The sequence below is a fragment of the Alligator sinensis genome, unplaced genomic scaffold (genome assembly GCF_000455745.1).
Source record: "Alligator sinensis unplaced genomic scaffold, ASM45574v1 scaffold170_2, whole genome shotgun sequence".
In the NCBI taxonomy this organism is placed as follows: domain Eukaryota; kingdom Metazoa; phylum Chordata; order Crocodylia; family Alligatoridae; genus Alligator; species Alligator sinensis.
In genome coordinates, this window is record NW_005842290.1 from 962,121 (window position 1) to 979,926 (window position 17,806).

The following is a 17,806-nucleotide window of genomic DNA, read 5'->3' on the forward strand; positions in this document are numbered from 1 at the left end:
ATTTTATCTGCTCTTTTGGGCCAACACTGACCATATTAAAAACAAGTACTTTTGGTTCTGTATCCCTGGGATAGAATTTGGAAGCAACTTCAATGATGTTTTAGTAATCCTGAGTTAGATGTTACATTCTCATGCAAAGCTGAAATGAAAATGTCAGATTTACTGCAAACTTTGGGACCTACTGTAGTGAACAAATAATGCTTTCAAAATATTGTTCCCTAAACCCATGCTTTCACCACAAGCACAGTAATTTTTAGTATAATCCCATTAAATGTGAAAAACATCAAGTACAACACTTTGCAAAACAATAAGGAGGTACAATTACTACAAATTATAATCTCAAAAGGTGATTTAAATGCTGTTATTGTACAGGGCAATAACTGATTGTCCAGGAAGAAACATTAACAAAAGTTTTATTAAAAAAAATTCCCCTTCCACTTAAAAACAATTTTTTTTTTCGTTCCGTACTATGAGATCATGTTTAAAAAATGAAAATAGTACAGTAATTTTTGAAGACTATACATTGTAAAATGTTGTAAATCAGCATAAAACTGGACTGTGCAAGCAGATATAGCAAGTATTTCAGATGTCATTTATTTGGTCCATCAGATGTACAGTATAGTAGTAGTATTTGAGTTTTACAAAACATCAAATATAAATAACCTGAAACTGTAACAATACACAAAATCTGCTTCTTACACTGACATACCAGGCAGTACGAGCTGAAAAACTTGAGTAAATTAACATTGTTTTACAGTAATGTACATAGTGCCAGTTGGTGTTTAAGAACAAAGTTTAAACATAGCACTTTTGTTTTAAAGAATCTGCTCTCTCACTTTAGCTGAGGGTGTGAAAAATGATTAGATCTAGGCTAAAGATATTTTCCTGCTAGCCAAAAAATAAAAATCTAATATTTATAAAGCGGGGTATCAAATGATGACCCTTTACTAAACCAGAGTAACTTTTTTTCCCTAAATTCATACCTAAAGGTATTTACATAAAAAAAAAAAAAAATAACATGCTTGTTTTTCATGACTGTTTAAGCAAATACTTGTGTTTAAGTATCCATAAACTAAGTTTCTACTACATTTAATATAACATATTGGAAAACTTCTACCTTCCTATTGAAATGAGTGTTTTACCATCAAGAGGGATGGACACATGTTCATTAAGTCTGCAGTGTGATTTTTCCCTTGAAACAAAAGGCCATAAAATTAGTCTAGTTCTGAACATTTAACACACCCCAAAGTAATATCCTTGTTGTACTGTGTTATATGGATCTTTATGTCACTGGGTATATGTGCTCAGTCTAGTGCTATGATGTCATCTTGTTCTTCCGTTGGCTCTGTACGCACTCTCTTTGTACTGACATGCTCTTTGTCATCCAGTTTTCTCTTGCGATTTTTGCCTTCTGTATTATCATCATCAGTATTGCTTGAAGGGCCTTCATCATCAGAATCAACAATCAATACATCATCTTGATCTTGAGCTGGAAAACAATCCAATTGATATATTCTAAAAAATGACTATTTAAAACCCTGTCTTGCTTATCACCACAGATACAGAAAATGCCTCCAATGCCAAAATTAATGTTTTGGGATACTGTTGATAAAAAATATAATGAAATCTCTAGTAAAATAGACTTTTCACATATCACTTTTCTTCTAATCAAAAGGAATTAAAAATATTTCAGTATTCCCTCCAAAAACACATTTTTGTTAGAAAAAGGTTATTTAGGAGTATCTTTGTACATATGCAAAGTTAGCAGGAAATGCACATTATGTGAATGTGTCTTAAGAGACAGGAATAATCACACACACTTGAGTCAGTCCATCTTCATTTTTACTTAGTAAATTCACTAGAACTTCTACATTCCATAGGAGAAAGAAAAAAACCCAAGGATAAGAAAAGAAGGATAGCTTAAGAGAGCTAAAAGATAACAGAAAACATAAATAAGGGAAGAACACAATTAAAGGATACAAAGCAGACTTGACTAAACATCTTTCCCTGATGTTTCTTGTGACCTCTTTACCGTTCTACCTGAAGCCCTGTGTCTTATTCAAGCAGAGAGAGAAGGAGCCTTTTGGCAAGCAGGGGAGTACATCTTCTGTCTTGCCCGTGTCACAGGGGTTCCAGGAAATCGAGCAGACTGGATTAATCAATTAATGGAGTCTGCTGGAACAGCTTCAACAGCCTCTTGCATCTTGTGCATCAACGTTCCTGTACTTAAAAATGGTGGTGGGGGCACTTAAACTAAAGCTCATTGAACAAGCTTTAGTTTAAGTGCTCCCGACCGCCATTTCTACGTGTGAGAATGCTGATACACAATACCCTGCGGCAATTAGAGCAGCTCCGATCTAATTAAAGCACCGTTCCCCCTCTGCCCTCCCCATGTAAAAGTGCCCTAAAAATGTAACAATTGATTAATTTGAAATGATTCTGACCTAATCTTATTTTAGAAGGCATAGCAAGACATTAAGGTAATGTGAAAACGATCACCACACAATTCTGCACATATTTTGAGTAAAACATAGAGTCAAAGCAACGTCCCCAAAAATCTAAAAAAACCCAAAACACACATAGAATTTCGATCACACAACAAACTTCCACATTTACTTATTTCCATGCAACAGGACACTTCAAATATTTTAAACTTAGCAAAGTTTAAAGAGTTCTACATCCAACCGAATTATTCTTAGTCTACTGTCATCCCTTTGAATAAGACCACTGGATTTAAGATGAATCCAAGTTTTCTGACTCTCAATTTAAGAAAAATAGAAAACAACATATATAAAGACATTTAAAAGGCTACCACCTTCATAATGCATACAACAGGACATTTTTATAAGGGTGCCTCATGTTCAAAGGAATACAGTATTCAGAATACCTTCAAAGACCCTTTAAAACAGTAAAGTGTTTTTCTGGTCAGCACAATGCATTTCATCTTGCTTTCCTTGGAGGAAATGAGGGGAAGAAAGGAAGGGTATTAATTATTTCATTGCACATTAATGTCATTGCTTTTTAGTTAAGTTAGCAGGATGCTTAAGTTCCAAATCTGCAACACAGGAAATGTGTAACTTGAAAGAGTCCACAAAAAGGAGTTTTATTTTTACAGCAACTTACTGTATGATGAGAGGGATCTATTTTACACCGCTTCTACCTGAAAACTCCTTCTGTCCATTAAACAAAATCAGAGCCTTTTTTAGAAAAAGAGAAACTGACAAACATTTTGGTTCTATATTACATTTTTGATGACAGCCTCAAAGGTGAGTATTTACTAACAAATCTGTTCCCATAAAAATAAACCATTTTATTTTAACTCATTTATTGTTTGTTACCTGTTGATGTTGATGGCTGTGCTCCATCATCGCTACCATTAGTGATGTTCTTAGAAGCTGGTTCTGATGGTTTGGGGCCAACTTTTTCAGGAGCATCTCCAACAACCTCAAATTCTACATCATTTTCTAGATCTTCACTGCAGAAAAATCCACATGCTTTTAAACAACCATGTAAGTTTGAATACCGGTCTTTGCACAAACACAACATATTTGATTTAACTACTACTAGACCAATATGCAAATATTTAAAAAAATGCTCATAATGAACAGGAAAGAACTGTTCAAGCTCCGCCTAACCGACTTAGGTTTTTTTTATATAGTCTGCCTTAGGAAGATACTTAATTGAACGTTTTTCTCCCAGCTTCATTTTACTATCTTCTGCTTTTATCCCAAATGAAAATTTGACCCAACTTCTTCAAAGTGAATATCAATTTGTTTAGCTTTATTTTGATCACAAATAGTAGAGCAATCAATCACCAATTTCTCATAATAGCCAAGTAATTTTTTTATTTGTTGAGAATCCTGAGTACATATCTTTTGGGTATACACTGCGCTCTCATTTTTTACGTTAAAAATTAACTACTTAATCTCACAGTAGGCACCTCAATTATTTCACCCAACTATAGGCTTAATGGTTTCCTTCCAAGCTTTCTGTTCCTTAATAGTTAAAACTAACTTGTAAGTTTAAAATTCTGCATTGGGAAATCCCCCTTAAAATTATTCTAAATACATACACACAAGAAAACAAACACTCCATAATCCTTACCAATGAAGTACGTTGATTAACAGCGTATAGTCCTGGAGGAAGTCATCTGCTTGTAGCCTAGTGCCATTTCGAATTCCAAAATCTGATAACTTCCTGTGGTTATTTGCTAGGAAAATATTGAATTGTTTTACTTATTTTTATAAAGATTATGTTAAGTACTAGAATTCATAACTATGCTTTATATCTGAATACATGAGAAGTTTAATTTTTCATCCAGAAATTCATTTTAAGGAAAGGGTACTGAAGTATATTTAGCTTACTTTAAAATGTTGATGTTAGAAACTACGCTAATACACTAAAACATACTTATTGAATATTAAAACTTTCTAGGTTCAGTTTAAACCAGGAAAGCCAAATATTTCAGAGTCAAGGCCTTTCACCTTCATGTAATTTGTACTAAATATTATAATCCTTGTGACCTATGAAATAGCTTGGAGGAACATTAGAAATAAATATTTTAATTTAGTACCTGGACCCTCTATCCAAGTCTAACTCTTAATATTATTTTAATAAATACATTTATTTCTGGAATGCAATTTATTTGCTACACAGCAGTATTAATTAAAAAAAAAAAAAAAGAGACTGCACTATGCCACTTGGACTCAATGCAGTTTCAAACAAATCACTGTTTTTTTTCATTTATAACAGTTTTAAAGCAGTTCTTTATGAACTACTACTAGGGCTGTTTATTACTTGTACTGTGGAAGTACCTAGAAGGACCAGTCATGGCATGACAAAAAATAAGTACAGCACGAAAGCCAGATGGATACAGATAGAGGAAGATAACTTGTCCGTTATTCCAGCTGGTACAACCTACTCTTGTAACAGGAATTCTGGGGCACGAGACTGAACAGCTTGACCTGGGAAGGCTTGCACAGAACAGATCTGCAACATGCAGACAGTCCTAATATATCTATACACACACACACACACACACACACACACACACACACACACACTACTCGGTTGACTTCAGAATGATCATTTGCTGAATTTGGGCCAAAATGTTCTTTGGCTATAATGCTGTTTTAATTTCTCTTCCAAAAGTTACTGTTCACATACCTTCTGTTTCTCCCTCCTCTGAGGAGATAAGAATAGTTCCTTTTCCGTCTTCTATCTGCACATCCGGTGCTACCATAGCAAATTTTTCTTTCACTATCTGAAAAGATAAAAATAAGTTTAAAACGTTCTATTGTAAGATGAATAATGTGGTAAAATTCCTTCAAAAACACAATGATTCAATTTCCAATTTAAGCCTACAAAAATACCTCTTTACAGATACAGTGCAAAGTAACTGCCCCCAATCCCAAAAGGTACAAGATCTAGTCAATGCAAACCATCTATAGAACAAAATTTGTATGCTCTCCTCAATTTTTTCAATACATTTTTAAATCTAATTAAAGTTAAACTAGTGTCAAGATATTAAAATGATTGTCAGCATACATTTTATTACTTAAGAAATAAAACATGCTGAAAGTTCTCTTAGTAGTCAATAGATTTCTTTTGTAAATCTGTAGAATGGCAACTTCTAAAATATAGTATGAATGTTACTTAAAAAACCCACAAAACGTAGACTGTTAGTACTACCCAATATAAAACAAAAAATACTGTATTCATATTTAGAACAAAAATAACTGAAAAGTTACAAAATGCAAACATTCCTTTATAGAATGTACAACTACCAGAAATGACCAGATGGACTTCTTTTTTTATCTTAACTCAGCAAACCACAAAGTAAAGGGCAAAAGATAACAGCCAACATAAGGTAAAAAGCAGACAAAGACTAATGCAACCTGGCACTAACTTCAGTGCTGAGTCTGCCCTGCCACTAGGGGGACGGCCTGAGCCCAGCCCCAGGGAACATCCAGGGGTTGGGGTGCTAGGCACCTGCCCCGGGACCCTACCCTCTAGCCGCCCCCCCACCCTTGAAGACCCAAAATATTATAACAAATTTTCCGTTTGTATATAGTTTTCCCCTTGTATACAGTTTCCCACTTTTTTATTGCTGGTTGGTGGGGAAGGTGGTGGAGGGGCTCTGTTGATTGAGGGGATTCTGTTTGTTGAGGGGGGAAGGGATGGGGTGGGTGTTGTGAGGGTAATAACGTTTTTTTGTTTCAACCATGTGCAGTTCTGAGAGTGGTGCTGGGGGTGGACAGGGAGTAGGGGGTGTGTGGGTGGTGGGGCAGGTGGGCTGGAACAGGGAGTGCAGAAGAAAGGGGTGGGCATGGTCTCTGGCAGCCAGTGTCCTGGTCCCCAGGGGGGCCTTCTGGGGCCAGCACCATAGCCAGCAGGAGCACAGGGCGCTGGGCATTGTTGGCAGGGGCTGGAACAGCTCTGGTGCAGAGAGGCAGGATGGGCAAGGAGGGAGCTGTCTGCTGCCCCTGCACTGGGCGCACAGCTCCTGGGCAGCGAGGGGGCTGGCCAGGGATCAGAGTTTCGCAGATGTCTCCCGGATGCTTGCAGCCATGTGGCTGGAGGCTGGAGCTCCCCCTGGTGACCACAGGGGCACATGGCAGGCCTGTAGGGCCTTCGGACTAACTTTAGCCCCAAGTCCTGGCACGTGTAGACACCTGACAAAAATTGCTTAATGCACATTAAATTTAGTTGGACTTCAATGCACATGTAGACATGCCCTAAGTGTTACATCCTATGTATCCTGTATATCCTAATAAAGCGTTAGATCCATCAACTACCTTTTGTAACACTTCAAATGTTCTTGAATTCTGATATATTTAAATTGAAAAAAGTGCAATGGAAAATTGAAAAACTGTAGTTATATGTTTGAAATGTCAGTCTTTACCTTGTCTTGTAATGTTAACACTGTAACTTTGTGTACATTAAGTTTCACCGTCACTTCTGGCTTACTTGCGCACACATAACAATTGGGATTTGGAGGATCCAAAGCACAAGGAACAAGAAGCTTCTTTCTTGGATTTGGCTGTTTGTTCAGAAAAATCTTAGAGGAGGAAGAGGGGAGGGGAAGGTTAGAATTAAATATATAATGAATATATATTTCATTATATATATGAAAAAAGGGAAAACACGTTATTTTCACTTACTGTTCTACACTGATCTAGTTTTCCTGATAATATCTTCAAACCTTCCAACACGATTAGACCAGCTATTACTGCGTTAGTTGTGGCAATAGCCGGGATAATATTTCCTGCCATTGCTGCAAAATAAACAAACATTTTATTCACAGTAGATGGAATTTTTCAAGCCATGTAGCATAAATATTTGACATATTGAAATAATAATGCATTTTATACTTACATTTGATATCAAATCTGCTCTTCATATTCATACTGAAAACATGCATCCTGAGGTTTGCAGCAGAAGTGACAAAATCCATTGCAGATGGATCATCCTGGCAGTACCATTTTAAAAAAGCAAAACAAAACATTTTTGTCCAGATTTTTATTGTAAAAAACTATTTCCATCAAAGCTTTGGAGCAATCGATACAACACTGAGTTACTCAAGCTAACACGCTTCTTTTTCAGATTGTATTTATAAAATTTTAGACACTGCAGTACTGTAGACAAATGCAATCGCCAAACAAAAAAATAGTATTTGCCTAATACTGTTTATGTTCAAAGCAATGAAGAGACATAAGTCATATGACATCCCTGGAAGATAAAAAAAAGTTTTATCCACATTAACAGATGGGGACATTGAGAAAGGCAGGTGAGACATACTGCTGAAGGCTACCCGTTAAGTGAGCAACGCAGCTGGGTTTAGAATTTATAACTCTGAGCTCCCAAATCCACCAAATTCACCACACTGGCATCCCATGAAAAATATTCTTCCTCTCAGTCTCCAAGAATTCATAATTCTACTGTATCAAACCATTATCAATATTTTATGGTCCATAAAAACAGAGCATAAAGTTTTTTTCTTATAGTTAAAAACACCCAACATGAAATGTGACAGGCAAAATACAATCTTGAATTTATAGCTGGGCAGTTAAAGACAGAACCGATTTAGGTTTGGATCCTGTAAACTACTTAATGTGGGCACAAATATTTGCTCATGCATAGCAGTATGTAGGATTACAGCTTTTAATGATGGTCTAAAAATACTTCCAAGACTTTTTATCAATCTTTGATTTATTTGAGATCTTAAAATTTTTTCAAGTTTGGTAGCTTACGTAACAGGTTAACCAGACTGATTGCAAATCTGGTTTGAAACAGACTGCCCTATAACATTGTTCCTATTTACCTCTATCTTCAAATATTTTTTCTTTTGTTCAACCCAAAAATGCTTTGGAAATGAAAGTATAACAATCCAAATCTTTTATTATACTAGTCTACTATAGAAAGACAATTAGTGAAAAAAGTTTGCTTTTGCTTCACTTCAAAATAGTCTCAGCCACATTGTTTTAGTGACTTGATCAACAGCGAGATCAACACTTTTGGCTTCTCATTTTCCTTCAGCAAAACTGCATAATATACCACAGGCATACTGTAAAGAATCTGGCACTAGATTTAAACGGTAATAAGTTCTCTCTCTCCACAACAACATAAAGTATAAACTTAAAATAACAAAATAAATCTTTTTTGTGAAAGATACTGATACTTTCAAAACCAGAACTGGAAGTGGCTAAAATTACACCCCTCTCTCAAGGTAACGATTTAACTTCCTAAGAAGTTGATGGTTCTGCTGAATATTGATCAACAGTAAATTGCCTTAATTACTCCCACATGCCTCTCTGTTTAAACAAGATTAAAAACAACAAAAAAAGAAGTTCCCCAAGCCAAGCCTGTTTTCATTTCCAGAAGTGCTACCCTACTGCAAACTTAGTCTTTAGTGCTCATTTAACACACACGTGCACTTAGTGTATGACCACTCCCTATACATTTGCTGAACTAACCTTATCCCATATAAGCTCAGCTCCATCACCTTTTTCAGCTAGGTGATGTCTCAAAGTTTCCACACTCTTTGAAAACAAGCGTGCATAGCTCTTGACATCCAGAACCTGTTGATCTTTCAGGACCATGGAGGATTCATTTTGTTGATCAGGTGTATTTTTTTCTTCAAAAGGAAAGAAAAAAACCATTGAAAACCTACAAGATCTAGGAATTTGAGACATCTGAAAAAATAGAATGTAGTACAAATGGAATAAAATTATACTGCATTTTGTAAAAAACCTGCACTTAAAATTGTGCCTTTAAGAATTAAGTCACTGCATATTCATATCAGCTAAAACTGCTGCAAATGCTACAACTAATACAAACAAAACATAAAGGAGTCTGCAGACACTTGTGAGACTCATAAATACACCCCTGTTATCATAAATGAGAGAGGTATATTCTAGGATGTTAAACCTGACATAGTGATCTGTAGGGTTTTAAAATATAAGTACTGTAGTTACAATACTTGCAAACAGTTTCAATGACTGAAGAAAATAATTTCATGTGGCTGAATCCTGAAACAGAAGGTATAACTTGGTACCAGACAAAAATGAGAGAGAGAAATATTACCTTGATTCTGTACTTCAGTCCAGTCTAGTGGCACTGGAGGTTTTCTTTTCCTCCAAAGCTTATCCATTGTCAGCAAGTATCTGATGTCATCTTTGAAAAGCTAACATATATTAAGCAATAAGAAGAAATATAAAGGTATGTAAACTTTGTTTTACTTTATTGGATTTGTACCATTTTGTGTTTCTCCCACACAAGGGCACTTCCAACAAACAGAATTGTCATGTAATTTTAGTTCACTCATTAAATGACCTAAAGGAAACAGATTCTGTAAAACTAGTCTTAACATGTGCCTTCTAAGGCTTAATTTTTCATGTAAAGCAGAGGCAGCTGTACTTAACAGGTTAAATTATTTCACTTTAAAAGAAGTGTCAAGGGATAATAACCCAGAGAGATTATGTTCTTGCTGAAGTTACATGCATTTTAACCTACAAGTCTATTTCAAAATGGCCACCTTATACCAAGATCCTTAAGACTAGCAGTGCTGCTTAACATCACAGCCCACCCACACCTGTTCCCTCCCTCTAACGACCAGAAGGATCCTGAAACAGAACCCACTTCTCTGTTTTGAGATTAACTGTGTACAGATGATATCAGACAGTCTTTTCACCCTCACACAAGCTTCTGTTTATATGAAAAGAGCTCCCTACAGAGTCCAAAATTAGATTTTAAATTTGTTCTCATGCAAAAATAATTTTAAAGCAAATATGATTTAATCTTTACCATTTGTACCATATGTCACTTCTCTGATATCACACTGGCAGCTGGGTAACTACCTTCTGTTCAGGCACAGGGAAAAGACTATAACAGGGAAGCACAGGAGAACCCAGGGACAAAAGCACAGTAGGACCATGATACTATACAGTCATATCATAATCTTATTTGGTTGTTACTTTAAGTGGTCAAAATTGAAAGCTATGGCTTAAGTTAACAGTAGTTCAAATAGCTCAAAGATATTTTTGGGTGCAAAAATGGTACCTTAGTAAAAAGTTTAACTGGGTCATATCCAGTTGATTTAGCCCACTCCTTAGTTGACACGCGTTTAATATCACCATCTTCATTAGATGCTCGTGCTCTGGCTTCTGCTTCTGCTGGTTCCCCTATTTAATAAAAAGATGATGATTTATTCAAACTATAAAGAAAAAAACCCATCAGAATTGTGATACTAAACTAACATTATTCTGGGAATATAACTAAATGTTCACTGGCCTTTGAAGTATAGCTTTTTCCCCTTCTCAAGCCTATGTGCATATCAGAGAAACCAAAGCAAAAAGGGAAAAAATGGTTACTTGCCTTTACAGTAGCCACAGTTCTCCAATACATTCCGTATGTGTGGCTCTCACTCATGGTGTACATAAGCCCTCTGCATTGGAGCTTGAAGTGTTTTCACTTTTAATGTCCATAAGACGTTGCACTATGAGCGGTGTTGGCCCTTTATGCTCCCAATCCCAACAGCATAAAAAACAGAGTAGCTACAGCCACCACCTAGTTCCTTCTTTACTCAGACTCCAGATGACAAGGCTACAAACTGTAGGTGTTACTGGGTAGATCATGGAATTCAATTGCACAGAAACTCTCAAACAAGTTACTACTAAAGGTAAAACCAACCCAGACTTCCTCTAAGGTAGAGAGACAGGAGCTAAATGGTGGATAGAGGGGTAAAGATCAGTCCCGAGACAGATCTGGTTGATAGGTAGCAGAAGCAGAGACAGAGATTTCCTCATCTACCTTTTCCTGAACTGTTCTGCGGGGCACCCTCCCAAATGACAACTACAATCTGAAATCCAGTACTGGATCTGGAATATTTCAGTGGGTGCACAACCTCAGTCTTCGCACTGAAGAATTATTTGCAGTCAATTTGTAAATCCTTTATGTATGTACTTCTTTAGGCAACTTGAAACAGACAACCATGATGCCTTCCTCATAACAACTGTTCTTGACATCAATCTTACTCCTGTATCTACTATATCCAGTGGCACATGCAGAATATTTGATTCCAGTTACCTTTCTAAACAGACACACTCCTTCTTTAAGATCCCCATGGATTTCATATTTCTCCTTAGCATTTCATAGTCAAACCAAGTAGTAATAGTATGCTAGGACAGCCTAGTATAGGGCTGTCCAACTGGCAGTCTGTGGCCCACAGCTGTGTCTCCAGGTTCCTGTCCAGACAGCTTCCCACACAGATTAAGCCGTAATAAAAGAGCTTTCTCCCTCCTCTGCCTTTTACTGCCTGCCCCTAACCCTGACCCAGGTGGTGAGGCAGCGTACTGTGGCCTGGCCCTGGAAGTTGAGGGTGAGCCTAGTGCTGTGTGATGTAGTGGTGGACCACGTATAGACATGCAGTACAGCAGTTAAGATGGTGGAAGGCCTGTATAGAGAGACAGTGCAGTGGGAGGGTGGGAGATGGAAGAGGTGTCCACATGACCAGTGGCCAGGGCTCCCACAGCTTGCCCACAGGTGTGGACTCCCACTGCAGAGCCTTCAAGTGTTGACATCCCTAGCCTAATATGGTAAGCAGCTTGCTGCCACCCCCAAGAGGAGTCACAAGGTGGTGGTAGGGGACTCCCTCCAGCAGAGCAGAGGGACCCATCTGTCATCTGGACCTCCTAGCCTGTGAGGCCTGCTGCCTCCCAGGGGCTCGCATCTGAGGTGTAGTAGAGAGGATCCCCAGGCTTGTCTGGCCCTCCGATTACTACCCCATGGCTCCTCATCCATGTGGGAGCCAGAGGAGGGAGTCATTATGATGACTAATGACACTGCCAGGAGTAATCTATAGGGCTCTGGGGGCTGGGCTAAAGGGGATGGGAGCCCAGGTAGTCTTTTCTTCTGTGCTCCCTGTTGCAGGCCACGGTGCCAGAAGGAAAGGATACATCAAGGAAGTGAACCAACGACTCCAACGCTGGTGCCACTGAGAAGGCTTTGGATTCCTTGACCACAGCGTGAGCTTTAGGGAGAGAGGACTTCTGGGAAGGGACGACATCCACCTCACGGCATCCCTGTTCGCGGCCAGGATGGCCAATCTTTTGGACAGGGCTTTAAACTAAGATTGCTGGGGGACAGGGATGCACAAATTCAAATATGTCCAGGGACCAAACATACAAGTCCAGTAAATAGAAACACGGGGAGAGCCACTTTTTTCATAGGATTCATAGATGCTAGGGTCGGAAGGGACCTCAACAGATTATCAACGAGCGCTGGGGTCAGATAACCCCAGTCAGATGCCTGTCCAGCCTTCTCTTAAAGAACCCCAAGGTAGGGGAGAGCAACACCTCCCTTGGAAGCCCATTCCAGATTTTGGCTACCCTTACCTGGTGAGACTCCTCACATGACCTGAGTGTAGCTATAGAGAGCTACACCCTGCATAGAAGGGACCGGGTGGGGAAAAAAGGTGGAGGCGTTGCTGTCTATGTGAAAGAGCAGTACTCCTCATTGGAGGCTGACATTGGCTCCAAAAATATACAGCTTGAAACCCTCTGGAGGGGGTGCAGCCAGAGAGACTTAACGTGTATACTACAGACCACCAAACCAGGGGGAGGAACTCGATCTGGAGTTCGCCTGAGAATGGACTGAGGCTGCACGTGCGTGTGACATGGTCATCATGGGCGTCGGAGGAACACTCAGTCAAGTTAAAACTGTTGCGATCCTTCCTGACCTGTGTTGAGGAGCTCTTCCTGACTCAGGATGTACATGGACTAACCAGAGGTGATGCTCTGCTAGACTTGGTCCTGGCCAAGGAGATGACCTGATGACTGACTGAATTATAGAGGGGAATCTGGGTGACAGTGACCATGAAACCATCATGTTCATTGTCCGACGTAAGGCAGACAAATCGGATAGCAGGACTGAAGTCTTGGACTTCAAAAAGGAAAATTCAATAAGCTTAGGTCACATCAGGCAAGTGCTGTGGGACCAAGGACCGAAGGCAAAAGGTGTGCACAGAGTGGTTGTTCCTTAAGGACGCGATCCTTGAAGCACAAAGGAAGTCCATTCCCATGAGGAAAAAAAGGTAACAGAAAGGATGGGAAGCCCTCTTGTCTAAACAGGGAAATCATGGTCCTCCTAAGAAAGAAGAGGCTTATAAACAATGGAAATTCGGGGCAGGCCCCAAGGAGGACTATTCCACGATGGCCTGCATTTGCAGGGAACAGATAAGAAAGCCTAAAGCGGCGACTGAACTTAGATTAGCAAGGGAATCAAGGACAACAAGAAGTCCTTCTTTAGGTACACAGGGAACAGGAGGAAAACAAATGGGAGCGTGGGGCCATTGCTCAACCACTCAGGAGAGCTGGTTACTGGCACCCAGGAGAAAGCTGAACTCCTGAATGACTATTTTGCCTCGGTCTTTCACCAGACCAAGGGGAAAACCATGCCAGGTAGAGGATGAGCACAGTAGGAATAATCGCCTTCCTACTATTGCCGTAAAATTGGTGTATGACCAATTAATAAAATTAGATGTATACAAGTCAGCAGGACTGGATGATTTTCATCCGAGGGCGCTGAAGAAGCTGGCCAAAGTCACTGCAGAACCCCTGGCAAAACTCTTCCACAACTTGTGGCGCTCTGGAGAAGTCCCTGAGGACTGGAAGAGGGCCAGTGTTGTGCTCATTCACAAGAAGAGCAGGAGGGAGGACCTGGGTAACTATAGGCCAATCAGCCTAACTTCCATCCTAGGGAAAAGACTCCTTGATGAACTTTTCTAGGATATGTGCAATAAGCTTGCAGAAGGTAAGATTCTGAATGACAGCCAGCATGGCTTCATTGTGGGCAGGTCTTGCCTTACCAACCTCATCTCCTTCTATGCCCAGGTAATTCACCACCTGGACACGAGAGAGCAGGTTGACGTTGTATACCTAGACTTTCCAAACTCCTCTGATCTAGTATCCCTCAATGTTCTCACGAGAAAATTGAATGATTGTGGGCTTAACTCCGAGACAGGTGGGTGAGAAACTGGCTGCAGGATGGGACCCAGTGTCGTAGTGAACAGATCTGTGTCATCCTGGAGAGAAGTGGGCAATGGTGTCCCACAGGGGTTGGTGCTTGGTCCAGTACTTTTCAACATCTTTATTAACCATTTGGATGTGGGGTGAAGAGCTCACTGGCCAAATTCGTGGATGACACCAAGTTATGGGGCAGTGTGGTCACGCTCGAAGATAGACTACAGTTACAGGTGGACCTAGACAGGCTAGCAAGTTGGGAGGATTGAAACCTGATGAAGTTCAACACTGAGAAATGTAAAGTGCTCCACCTCAGGATGAGCAACCCCCAACACACCGACAGGTTTGTTAGCACCAAACTGACTGGCACCACGAATGAAAGGGACCTGGGGGTAATAATAGACCACAGTATGAATATGAGCCAGCAGCGCGATGCTATAGCCAGTTAGGCAAATAATACTCTGGCGCGCATCATTCGATGCATCTCCAGCAAAACCAAGAAAGTAATTCTTCTGCTGTACTCAGCACTGGTGAGACCGCAGCGGGAATACTGCGTCCAGTTCTGGACACCACACTAACAAGGACATGCACAAGCTTGAGAGAGTCCAAAGAAGAGCCACCCGTATGATCACAGTCTTAAAAAGCAAGCCATATGAGGAAAGGCTAAGGGATCTGGGACTCTTCAGCCTGAGGAGAAGGCCAAGAGGGGATCTGGTAGCAGCTTACTGCTACACTAAGGGAGTACATCAAGGGCTCGGTGAGCACCTGTTCACCGGGGCACCCGAGTGGAAAACTAGGAGTAATGGCCACAAACTCCTGGAAGATCGATTCAAGCTCAACATTAGGAAAAACTTCTTCACAGTCAGGGTGTCCAGATTGTGGAAGAAGCTCCCTCCAGAGGTGGTGCAATCGCCTACCCTGGAAATCTTCAAGAGACTAGACAGTCACCTTGCTGGGGTCACCTGACCCCCAGTTATTTTTCCTGCTTGGTGCAGGGGGCTGGACCCGATGATCTTCCGGCCTTACAATCTATGAATAATTTTCTATTCTAAATTTCAGGTTAGCAGAAAGTGTCATTTTACCCCCCACAAAAATCTAGCCTGCTCAACTTTTTGTCCTTCAGAATTAATTTATCATACTGCTTAGAGATTTCAGTGATTGCAGTTGCAAGTAAATATGAAGGTGCAAAATGGGTGAAACCTGATACCTACCATTCTCAGGTTTCAAGGTAGATGTAATGGAAGCTTCAGTGGCTCACAAGTTTTTGCCAGTTTCTCAAGGATAACCTTCCTTTTTGTGAAGGCCACCCTGCTCTTTAATGGTGGATGCAAAATAGCAAAAAGCATATGTGACTCTTCTTACATACCCTTCAGGGGAACATTTAGGTTTTCAGATATTCCTGTTACACAGCCCTCAATGACCAGGATACATGAATTCACACAGAGAATGAAGAGAAATGAAAAGCTATCGAGCAGTGATGCTCAATTAAGGTACCATGAGATCCTTTTAAGGGTGCCATGGGATGATGTGTAATATTAGCACTGTTAGGTGTGCAAACACCTACACATGGTTCACAACATAAACCTAGAGATTTCAAATATAAATTGATAGCGTCAAAAGCACTCTGACCTGTTGTGGTCTTTTTGAGTTAACTATTCTCTTAACAGCAGAGAATACTTGCTCTACTGTTTCTTCCCTTGAAGCCCCCCAAAAAACTGAGAGCTAAGAGTTGCCATTTTCTAAGGAGGTCTTAGAGTCTAAAATGGTTCAGAATTTCACTACAGAGAATCCTTCCGATGACTTATATTTTCTCCTTCATTCAACCCGTTGATCGTAATAGATTCTACTAAGGTAAGCAAAAGGGTGTTTGAGGTTCCTGCAGAAGAGATTTATCTCCAGACCTTTCAGAATAATTAATACAAGACAACTTCAAGAGCTGAAGCTGTTGAGTCCATTAAGGTCTGTATGGCTAAGCCTGTAACAAAACATATATTGGAGGTGGTATCCAAATCACCTGGAGTTTCAGCTGCTGTCTGACCCCTGTAAGCTGATCCTCTACTCTCAATGTTCAGAAGAAAGCTGCATCAGTCTTGGAAAATGTGTACCTGTGTGCGAGTGAATTCCTGCTGATTCAGCTGATGAGAATGGGAAAGCTTCTGGGGAGGCAATGTACCCTGGGAAGCTGAGACTTGAGAAGGGCTCACTAGTGTCCTGATGTAACAGCTAAGGAATATTCTTATGACTGGTATCCTGTGTTTCACTCCTGGAGAGGCCTTCAACCTGACTGATGGAAAAGGAGGTGACACATCTAGAAGGGATCAAGTTTGAGTAAACTATTTATTCTGCTTTGGTCATAAATACAATTTTTGTTGGCCATACTTGTAGTAGAGATCTGGGTACTGAGGAATCCATTGAGGGGGTATCAGAATTAGTACCATGAGAGTTTGAGATAGATGACTTGATATCAGACAGAACATTAACAAACAAGGAGGTATGAAAGGAGTTCTTGCATTCAGTGTTGAACCTTATTAGTATTATGCTTGAACCCTGGATACTGTCTTTGAACAGTTTATATGTGGTTGTTCTTGCAGATTTGTCCCTCTCTTTGGTTCTTTGTTTTAAATCTTCTTCAAGCCTTAGTAATGGAAAAGGGGACACCAGAGCCTAGAAGGAAGTTTGAAGTTCACTTCCTCCTTTTCATGGCAGAGTCTCCTTGGATTGGGAGCAAGTTTTCTTCAGTTCTCTAATTCTTGGAGGGATGTGTCTAATAGACAGAGCAATAGAATCACATGGTTTCCAGGCAAATTCACCTGCCTTCTTCCTCTGTATCATCTGAGTCTAATGTTCTCCTCACCAATTTTCAAATAAGGTAAAGTTTTATCATGATTTCCTACAATGCCTTGTGCATATGTTTTTTTTAATTATAAATAACACACTTTGAAGCAATAAGCTCTTATTTTCAATACTGGCATTGAGCTTATTATACATTATTTAAAGGAATTACCTCTCTGCATGATGGACAAGATTTAAAACCCAGTGATCTGAGCTCAACAGTAGTCAAATTCCTGCTATTGGTATCTCTAATCTACCTTTATTTCCTAACTAGCTATTATGCAAGCTTTTCCCTCCTTAGTCCCCTTGGACTAACACAACAGGTGCTGACAGATGTGGAAAAAAAAATCCCAAAACAGTGCTTTACCAGAAAAGGCATAGTTTGACAAGTTTGACCTCGCTCCCCAGCATCTGTATATCTGAAACATTTCAGCAAGGCTTTTTATCTAATGGCT

General features: G+C 39.8%; 1 protein-coding gene across 1 annotated transcript in view; it reads right to left on the reverse strand.

Moving 5' to 3' along the window:
* Nucleotides 1-570: 570 nt before the first annotated feature.
* UBA2 (ubiquitin like modifier activating enzyme 2) overlaps nucleotides 571-17,806 on the reverse strand; it is a 24,162-nt gene continuing 6,926 nt past the window's right edge. The window contains exons 7-16 of the mRNA XM_025209482.1: nucleotides 10,561-10,682; nucleotides 9,586-9,685; nucleotides 8,976-9,136; nucleotides 7,378-7,471; nucleotides 7,164-7,276; nucleotides 6,905-7,060; nucleotides 5,167-5,263; nucleotides 4,105-4,210; nucleotides 3,339-3,475; nucleotides 571-1,489 (exon numbers count right to left, since the gene is read on the reverse strand). Coding sequence (XP_025065267.1) covers nucleotides 1,305-1,489; nucleotides 3,339-3,475; nucleotides 4,105-4,210; nucleotides 5,167-5,263; nucleotides 6,905-7,060; nucleotides 7,164-7,276; nucleotides 7,378-7,471; nucleotides 8,976-9,136; nucleotides 9,586-9,685; nucleotides 10,561-10,682 — 1,271 coding nt within the window. The 3' untranslated portion in view covers nucleotides 571-1,304. The remainder of the gene's footprint in view (nucleotides 1,490-3,338; nucleotides 3,476-4,104; nucleotides 4,211-5,166; nucleotides 5,264-6,904; nucleotides 7,061-7,163; nucleotides 7,277-7,377; nucleotides 7,472-8,975; nucleotides 9,137-9,585; nucleotides 9,686-10,560; nucleotides 10,683-17,806) is intronic.